A 10,732-nucleotide genomic window follows, 5' to 3' on the forward strand; every position below is an offset into this window, starting at 1 on the left:
CACGTTACTGGTGAAACCCACGTTACTGAAGGTCAGGCTAGAGCTTACCAGAGACATGTACTCATTATAACAGTACCAGATTCCTGACAGAAAACAAGAACACAAGATTATGACACAGAAAAATCACTATTAGCTAACATCAGTGTTTAAGATTTATAAATAAGGCATCAAAAATATGATCAGCTATTTTAGACGCTAAAAAGCACAGAAACATTCATTATTCATTAATCACTCATTAATCTTCAATGAAATCATGTGCAACTATGTGTCCAGCATCTAGTACATTATAAAAGCATGTGATGTTTCAGTGAGATTTCTGAGCTGAACGAATGACAGAAAACACGTCAGATGCACATTGTTTCTCACGGCTGGTTAGGACAAAAACTCTGATGAACAAGTCAGATATGAGATTAATCACTTGAGGATGTCACAGTGTAACAAGTTAAGAGAAGCATTTAATAAACACACTGGTCACCGTACCGAAGGCGCCGACTGCCAGAACGCCGATGATGAGAACCCAGACGAGAACCGGCGCCGTGAAACGCAGCAGCAGCAGAAAGAGAACGCTGACCACCATCGCAATCACCAGACCACTGACACACAGAGCGACAAGTCAATGCAAAATCGCAAATATGACACAAAAACTCTCACAGAACCTCATAGTCAACAACATAAAATCTCCCAATAATAAATGCCAAAATATGCATGCTATTTCAAATATTTTAACAGTTTAAATTGCAGCAGTAATTATAGTCTGGTAATATTTAGTAATTAGTGGTCGACCGATATATCGCCAAGGCCGATATATTATTGGCATTTTTTGAAATATCGGCCGATAAGTTTTTCTGTTTGGCCGATGCATTCGAGGCGGGACTTTTATTTTGACGGCGCTGACAGCGGCAGGATGTCGAGAATACTTTTTGTATATAAAATACTTTTTTTAACGTTATTTTTGTTTTCTTCGCGAACAAAAAGTACTCTCGTCGCTTCATAACGTTACGGTTGAACCATTGATGACAGATGGACTATTCTGACGATGTATTTAATACTTTTCTGGACCTTGACAGTGTAAGTTACTTGGCAGTCAATGGGACAGTCACAAGCCTCCCGGTTTTCATCCAAAATATCTTAAATTGTGTTCTGAAGATGAACGAAGCTTTTATGGGTTTGGAACGACGTGGGGGTAAATGATTAATGACAAAATTTTCATTTTAGGGTGAAGTATCTCTTTAACAGTTCTGTCTAAATACGGCTAGAAGTCTGTTTAATAATCCGATAGAACTGTTAAACAAAATAATTAAAATGTATACAAAAAGTATTATAACAATTGCTTTTATACTATTAGACATTTACATAATTTAAACAAATCTTTGAATGGCTAATGAACATTTAATTTCACAAACCTTGCAAACTTAGTCAAATCCAGTTGTGAGATCTTGTGAAGTGTGCATGTGACCTGCATGATCGCGTGTTCTCTGCTTGACTTTCGGTCCGTGCAAATCAAATGTTTTTTAACATTAAATTTGTGATTTAAAATTATGCTGCGCTTTATGCATTTGCCCAATGTCATATTCATGTCATTTTCACTGTGTGCTGTATGAAACATGAGTGTTACCTTGGCTTTATTTGAAAAAATATGATTCCCAATGCACACAAACTTCCCAGAATACTGAGTGCTCAGTTGGTTACACTGTTTACGTCCTTTTTAATTCTATTTTTATTAAATATTTATTTATTTGTGAAAAATACTTTGTCATCTAAAGTATAAGTATGTTTATTTTACACATTTATTTTTTAATCCATTTTCAAATGATTTCAAATTTCTTAAATATTAATTAAAATAAATACAATTATATCGGCTTTATATCGGCCACCCTGCTTTTCAAGATATCGGCATCGGCTCCCAAAAAAACAATATCGGTCGACCACTATTAGAAATGAAATAAAAAATCCCCTACAAAATCAATTGTTGAGTTCTGAATGAATTACATATCATATAATTATATTTTTAACACAAGTTTTATAACATAAGTTTATAAATTATTACAAAGTAGCTTTATTATTTTTTATTATTATTACATGTATTATTAAATATTATAATTTATTATTAAATATTATTTAATAACATACAGTACAATTTGTTATATACATATCTATCTATCTATCTATCTATCTAACAAATTGTATGTTATTAAATAACTGATAATTAATTATAATTGATAATTAAAATAAAATAAATATATATACACATAATATATATATATATATATATATATATATATATATATATATATACTTTCACTCAAAATTCACACACACGTAACATAAAATCTTTGATGTTGAAGCTGTTGGTGACGTCACTGTGAACACAGAAACACTGTCAGAATCATCACAGCGTGCTCCAGCACTGACAGACCCGCACGTCCCGGGGTGGAGGGCTGCTTTGTCCCTTTGTAAAGCTGTACGGACTTTACAAAGCATTTGTCAAAGCTCACAAATGAAGCTCTGGAAGAAGCCACAGACGGACTAGAAGCTCTAAAACGACTACAGCTACACGTCCTTCACCCTACAGACAGACAGACAGACGTCTATTGCTACACACATCTGTCACTCACTTTGTCGCCCCTCCAGCACTGGCAACAAGAGAGACACGCGTCAGTATCACACACACAGACACATGCATATTTCATTACTATATTTTGAGAAATAATGTGTCCTCGCGAATGTGCTAAATGTGACAAAACCCCCATTTGTGGACATCCTCAAAACACCAAATAAGAGAATCAAATAATATATTCCTTCAATATAAAATTGCAAAGGTTTTCTAGTGAGGTCAGTCCATAATTTTTTATAATTAGCTGTTTAGAATAACAATACGAATCGATAGCATGTACTTATTTAGATTTAATATAATAGATATTTAATACAATCGTTCAGTGTTTTTGATCAGCTGATATCCGGGAAAAAAAGCTGAATTATGCAAAACAGATAATGTTAATGACCACAAATGAGATAGACAGAAAGACAGCTGATTTAATCTTATTAAATATGAAATGAAATACAAATATCTAATACTTATATATTATTGACAGCTTTATTTCGATTGAAAACTTTTTTTTTTATTTAAGCTTTAATTTATTTAACTTTTTAGTCATTTACTACTTATTTTCAATTTATCATTTACATCCAATCCATGAAGAGTGAAGTTTGTGGGAAAGTTACTGGGATTATAGGCAATTCCTCCCAAACTGGGCAAACACCGTCCCAACACTAAACAGACAGATATGTGAGGATATTATAAAGATGGGTAAATCACATGGTGTTCAATGACTGTATTCTTCATCTTCTTTCACTCACCGGAGGTTGTCGGCATGTAGAATAAAGGACACAACTCTTTATTTACAATGTCCATAGCTGACTGAGAGAGAGAGAGAGGGGTGTAAGAAAACAACCACATTTTTACAATTTTTCTTTATTAGATAACATACTACTAAGGCACAGATCATTAAAATACGAACAATCAGTCATCATATAATCTGCAGCAGCAGGGAACAGGACGACTGTCAACAAATGACAGTTGAACAACAGAAAGAAAGTCACACAGGTCACAAATGGCAATCCTGTCATCATTTACACACACACGTACTCACATATATCGTGTCTTTCAGCTGTAAGGACGGGACACAGTACTCCTGTTTGAAAAAATCAGCCGGTTTTGCACCTGGGAAGTGGGCGCTGGGAGGCAAAATCCAGAACTCTGACGGACACGTCTTCACACACACCTACAACACACAAACAATCACACACATTCAACATAAAACGTCACGATTCATGAAACGGTATGGTATGCATGACACCAACTTTGTCTCAGATTTGTATCCTAAAATTCCTTAGGGGAAATAAAACAGACACAAACGAGTCAATATCTGTCATATGATAAGAATTTAGAGCTATAAAATGAATGTGGAAAAGGAAAAGCAGGAGACTTCAATACACCTGATTGATCAGTATTTAGTATCATTCAGTTACTTTATTGTTTTTAATTATATACATTTATTATATTTTTATTATATATGATTAAATAAATATTTTGTAGTTTTGTTGTGTATTTTTATTAGCTTTTTAAAATAAATACATAGAAAGAGGTACTTACAAATTACTATATAGTAGTGCTGTCAAACGATTAATCGCAATTAATCGCATCCAAAATAAAAGTTTTTGTTTACATAATATATGTATGTGTGCTGTGTATATTTATTATGTATATATAAATGCACACACATGCATGTATGTATTTCAGAAAAATATGTTATGTTTATAGATTAAATATATTTATTTATAATATAAATTATTTGAATCTAAATATAGACATGGAAATACATGGAAATATTTTCAAAATATATACTGTATGCGTGCATTTATTTATATATACACATAATAAATATACACAGTACACAAACATATATTATGCAAACAAAAACTTTTATTTTGTATGCGATTAATCGCGATTAATCGTTTGACAGCACTACTAATATATATATATATATATATAGTCATTTTGTTTTGTGTTTTTATAATTTTTTTATTAGTTTTTTATATAAATACTGTAAAAGAGAGAGAGAATAGGAGAGAGAGAGAGATTATTAATTCTTAATTTCAGTTTTAGTTATTTTAGTACACAAGTTACTAAATGTAAATGAGAAATATATTATTTCAGTTGATGTTTATACTTGATTTAAAGCAACGCAAATCTTTTTAATGGTTTCGGTTGTATGCATAGTTCAATGGTTTTAGTAGATATAAACAATGTTGTAATCCACATTTTCTACGAATGACAGCAACTATAATCTTAATCACATTTTAAAGGTGCACTAAGCGATTTTTAGAAAAAACGCTTTTGACCACAGTGTTGGACCGAGCCCCAAAACACACTTGTAGCCAATCAGCAGTAAGGGGCGTCACTGTCACATATGTGATCAAAAAGACATGACAAAACTTTTAATAAAGTCACATTAACAATGTCCAGATCATCAAAAGATAATCAAAGCAAGTAGCATTTTAATATAATGCAACATTTTTATAATATAATATAATATAAACAATGTAACAATATAATATTTGTGCACCTGTCTTATTTATATTTTATCTAGTGCAACATTCTAAACCGTAAATATAATCCTGTAAATTCTAAACTCTAAATATAATATAATATATTAATGAAATAAAATAACATTTGTGAAACTGTCTTTTGTTTATATTAAATTTTTTTCAGAACTGAATTTTGGCTCCCTTTCATTTAATGAGCTGGAATTTTAATTGAATTGGCCACGACACACACGAAGTTGAATTGCAATTCCAAGAAAACAAACACAGGTAACGCATGAAAATGAAGTGTTTTCTTTTAGGGTTATTGTTAGTGTACGGCAGTTATAATTAGTTTTATATCAAAACATATTTGGACTTCACATAAACAGCTAAATAAACTTGTGTCTGTGTTCATTTCTACTTTCAGCAGAAACAATCACATTGTGTTACCCATAACCCTTTGCCCTCTCAAGTATTTACTTATTGCACGTTAAGGGAGGCAGGCCGAATTCAATTTCCATATTGCTTTCAGTTCAAAGTAAACACAGCACCAATACACACAGAGTAAGTATGTGTGCGTCTGAGCGCTGCACAGTGATGAGACCCAGACAGAGACAGGAAGACACAGACAGATAGACACAGAAATAGAGAAATGAACAAGAACTTACCCAGAATTCCTACCACCATGTAACCGGCGATGACCACCATGAACAGAACGCAGCATATGATGTCCGTACAGCTCCTACAGACACACAAGCACACACCTTACAGAACTGCTCAAGATCATATTTCACCACAAATTCAAAAGAAAGACATTTTTATGCATGAAGTATTGAAGGAATAGTTCACCCAAAAAATTACATTTGCTGAAAATGTACTCTCTCAGGCCATCCAAGATGAGAGATGAAGATGTAGAGATGTAGAAATTTACTCTGCAGTGAATGGGTGCCGTCAGAATGAGAGTCCAAACAGCTGATAAAAATGTCACAAAAATCCACACCACTCCAGTTGACCTGTGCATACAGTATTTCTCTCCTGATTCAGACTAGACAACATTTTCACTGGAGGAAGCAATATTAGGGATAGAGGACTTGTATTTTAGCTGGATTTCCATAAAGGATGGATTTATTTCTTACAACTCACAACATTTCACTTCACAAGATATTAACTGATGGACTGGAGTGGTGTGGATTATTGTGTTTTTATCAGCTGTTTGGACTCTCATTCTGACGGCACCCATTCACTGCAGAGGATCCATTGGTGAGCAAGTCATGTAATGCTACATTTCTCCACATCTGATGAATAAAAAAACTCATCTACATCTTGGATGGTCTGAGGATGAGCACATTTTTAGCAAATATTCATTTTTGGGTAAACTGTTCCTTCAACTATTCCTTTACTCCATAATAGTATTTGCCTAATTTATACTGGAAAAAATGCATGCATTACTGTAGTGTTGTCATGGAACTTTTATTTAGTTGTTTATTTAACAGGGACAATGCAGAAGCACATTGCAGATGCTCTACATACAGGCTTCTAGCCAATGGCTAATTTGCAGCCCCAGTCCCTGGCTAATGTCACAATGCAAAAAATAGACTTTTTAAAATCAATTCTTTTAATTTTGTGGACATGCATTCGTGAGACTGACACATACACACCTGTTGTGAATGGGGCCGGTGAATGTGGGGTCAAATTGAGCTGGTTCACCTGAAAAACAAGCTCAGTTTAGATCAGTGGTCAGCGTGTGTATCGTTTAATATATTAATATACTGTATTTATATATTTAATATATTATATTTCATGCTAAAATCATTTGTAAGCTGTTTTTCAAAGATGAAAAACAGGTCTCACTAAGTATGAGTCAAATAAAATAGACAAGGGGTTTATCACATCATGTGACTGTGTGTCAGTCGTCCGTGAGGGTTTGTTGCCTGGCAACTGCAGTGTTTCATGTTGGTTTAATGCCACACACAGGTATGAAAGCATCAAATACTAACACTGAAGCTTTTCTACCCTTTAAACAGGAGAGGAAAGAGAGACAGATGGAATAAAAATGGGATGATTTGAATATCATTTGAATTCAAAGATGGAGCCAAACAGCAGACACAAAGTCGGTCAGTAGGGCTGGGTATCGTTCAAAAAATTTCGATATCGATACCGATACCGATACCTTGACTTCGATACCGGTTCCTGAACGATACTCGGAAATTATTACAAACACTCGATGGTGGTTTAAAGTGAGTTTTGAGTAAAAGCGGAATATAAATCTTATTTATTGTCTTATGTAGCATGATGCTACAGTTTGCATGAATGGTCACATAACACGCGCATTCGGTCGTGTAGTATGAACGGACATCTGCATATGATCGGAACTCCACGCAGCTCCCGCGCTAATGACTGAATGACCGGTCGCTTGTCGGAGATAGTGGAAAGCCGGCTTGAAACGCAGTGGAAACGCCAGTATGACGAGGATCGTTTTCATTTTAAAACATAAAAGCACCAGTGTAAATGTAGCCTTACATCTAAGGGGGCTGGGACGCATTCGCACTACAGCCTCACGTGTGCGCCACATCTCTGGGTGTAACCGGTGTAAACTAGTAGATGTGTTCGACTTGACGCGGACCGACTGTGCAGACCGATCGGTGTATTACAGCAGTGGTTCCCAACCCTGGTCCTGGAGGCACCCCCACACTGCACCTTTTGCATGTTTCCTTTCTCTGACACACCCGTTTCAGGTCTTGGAGTCTTCTAATGAGCTGATGATCTGAATCAGGTGTGTTTGATTAAGGAGACATGCAAAACGTGCAGTGTTGGGGTCCCTCCAGGACCAGGGTTGGGAACCACTGTATTACAGTACCACGAGAGCTGAAGAGCGCAGACTGCTCCGTGCGTTTTCGAATCGCTCTCGCAGATGTCAAACACTGATCGATCTGCGCCGCGCCTCTAGTCGAACACACTGGGCTAGTGCTGCAGGCTTATTGGCTCACTGACGCTGATGAGATTAACCCCTTAGATATCGAAATTTGGTACCGAACGACGAGACGTTATCGAGGCATTTCGGTCGGTGCCTAAAAAGTATCGAACTCGATACCCAGCCCTATCAGTCAGTGATCATAAGTGTTTCTGTGCACTTCCTCTAATGAAGCTGCTGATCAGGACAGGTGCGTCGCGTGACCGGATCTTCAGGATGTTCCTGGATGTGATCATTTATTGTGCAAGACTGGGATCGTTCACATGTACACCTAAGATTAATTACTAGAGATGCTTTTTTAAATGCATTTAAATGTAATTCTGTCTCAGCTCAACTCAAGTCCCTGGTCTAAAGTAAAACCAACACATGAATGAAGAAGAAAGTCAAAAATAAATGTCACGGATTAATATTTACTGATTAATCCACAGTTTTGTAGAGGGGGGTCAAAATGACAATTTTCACCTGAGATTTGGAGACAAATTGCAGGAGGGTGAAAATGACTTTAGAAAGATGGTAGCAGCATTATGTTATTTTAACAGAGATTGTTATAGGTCTCTTAGTAAAATTAGTTAACTTTAGCAATCTTTGTTGCATTATATGCCAAATGTGACTGTTTAAAAATGGGGGAAAGCACCTTCCATGTTTTTTCTCAATGCAGCGCCATGTGCAAATAGTTGAATTTTACCCATTTTCAGTGTTGAAAACCAAACATAACTTACAGATGATACTCATATGCATATGGGACTTAACAAAAGTAAAGTATTTGAATAAAAAACTGAATTCTCATCAAAGCTCATCAAGTATAAAATATCACCATAAGCCAAACTCATAGTTAATGGTACTAACATTAAGGCGCAAATTATTTTTAGTTTTAGATGCAATGGCTTTATTAAAGCTAATAAATAAAAAAAATCATTAGATTGATCGCCATTAATTATTTGTGTTAATCTAACTGCTATGGCTTCTCCAATGTAAGTCTGTGGAAAACTGTATGTGAGATTAATATTTGGATGTTCACACATCTAAACATATAACATGTTCAAGTTATTGACATGAGCCAGAAAGGCAACATCTGATCTGTCTGAGGAGCTGTAGACAAGTTTTAATCTTTGATCCTAAACCTTCATCTTTCTTGTAATTACTTAGATGAGTTACTCTGTAAGTGTGTAAAAAATTAACTTGCTTCGTAAACTTAAGGTCCACAGGTACGAATGATTCTGTAAATGAATATGAATGGTGGAAGTCACAACAAAAAAAGCAGGAACATTTTTCTTTAAAGCTCTGTGTGACTCATGAGCCCACAGACGTGAGCACAACACCAGGATATAAAGCACAAAATCAACCACAAACACCTCATCAATTATTAATAAACCACAACAACTTGCAATAGAAAGTCAAATATTAATAAACTGATTTATTCATATAATGTTTTAAGTTTTCTCAACTCTAATAATATATACACTGCCATACAAAAGTTTGGGGTTGATGAGATTTTTGAAAGAATTTTGCTCACCAAAGCTGTTTTTATTTGATAAGAAATACAGTAATATTGTGAAATAGTATTACAATTTAAAATAACTGGTTTCTATTAAATATAACATAAAATATAAATTATTCCTGTGATGTAAAGCTGAATTTTCAGCATCATTACTCCAGTCTTCAATGTCACATGATCCTTCAGAAATCATTCTAATATGCTGATTTGCTGCTCAAGAAACATTTCAATTTTCAGGATTCTCTTCAAACAAAACATTTATTGGAAATAGAAATCTTTTTAACATTATAAATGTCTTTACTGTGACGTTTGATTAATTTAATGCAACCTTTCATCAAAAAATCTTACTGACCCCAACCTTTTGATGCTGTATGTTTAAGGGGGTGGTTCATTGCGATTTCACTTTTTTTTACTTTAGTTAGTGTGTAATGTTGCTGTTTGAGCATAACCAATATCTGTTACGAAGTTCCGAAGCTGAAAGATCAATGCAAATGGAGATATCGTCTTTTAAAATTCTGGCAGTTTAATGCCTACAAAAACGGCTGGTAGGGACTACAACGAGCTACTTCCTGGGTTCGTGACATCACAAACCCAGATAAACCCCGCCCTCGGGAAAAAGCAGCAAAGGGGGCGAGGCCATGCTGCGCTGCTTTAGAGAAGAGGAAGAGAAAACTAGAGGTGCAGGTAAAAATCTATTCATATATGAATTGCGATTCTGTCTTCTAACGATTCTAATGGATTCACAACTTTCAAAATCAATGTTCTAAAGCAACGGTTCTCAATACTGTTCCTCGCGTTCCCCTGCCCTGCATCTCTCTCTCATTCAGCTCAGCTCCAACAATGAACTGTTTCAATTATACACTTATTTTCACATAGCTATGAGAAGCGTTAAACATTGCCGTACTGTATTAAAGTTTTAATCAGGATAAAACCGTATATTAAAAGCTAACAGAAGCAGTAGCATTTACAAATAACAGCATATCTAAAAGTATGAGACAACAACAAACAAAAAACATAGGCCTGCCATTAAAAGCCGTGCTTGCACAGGTTCTGCACGATCCTCTTCAATAATATCCTCTGCTTCTCAATCGGGCTCAAACTGATAAGCGATATTAACAATGCAGTTTTTTACAATAACAACCGAAGCACATGCCGCTGAGGTGAGGGGCGGGACGATTAGA

General features: G+C 35.2%; 1 protein-coding gene across 1 annotated transcript in view; it reads right to left on the reverse strand.

Annotated features, from left to right (window-relative positions):
* The window catches only part of LOC107557448 (choline transporter-like protein 4), a 28,326-nt gene that overhangs the window by 13,033 nt on the left and 4,561 nt on the right, over nt 1-10,732 (reverse strand). The window contains 9 exon segments of the mRNA XM_016240864.1: nt 481-599; nt 2,283-2,360; nt 2,616-2,625; nt 3,160-3,270; nt 3,358-3,418; nt 3,651-3,782; nt 3,858-3,889; nt 5,754-5,827; nt 6,744-6,792. Of these exon segments, the coding sequence (XP_016096350.1) occupies nt 481-599; nt 2,283-2,360; nt 2,616-2,625; nt 3,160-3,270; nt 3,358-3,418; nt 3,651-3,782; nt 3,858-3,889; nt 5,754-5,827; nt 6,744-6,792 (666 nt within the window).

This window comes from Sinocyclocheilus grahami, unplaced genomic scaffold (genome assembly GCF_001515645.1).
Source record: "Sinocyclocheilus grahami isolate Dianchi unplaced genomic scaffold, SAMN03320097.WGS_v1.1 scaffold603.1, whole genome shotgun sequence".
Lineage (NCBI taxonomy): Eukaryota > Metazoa > Chordata > Actinopteri > Cypriniformes > Cyprinidae > Sinocyclocheilus > Sinocyclocheilus grahami.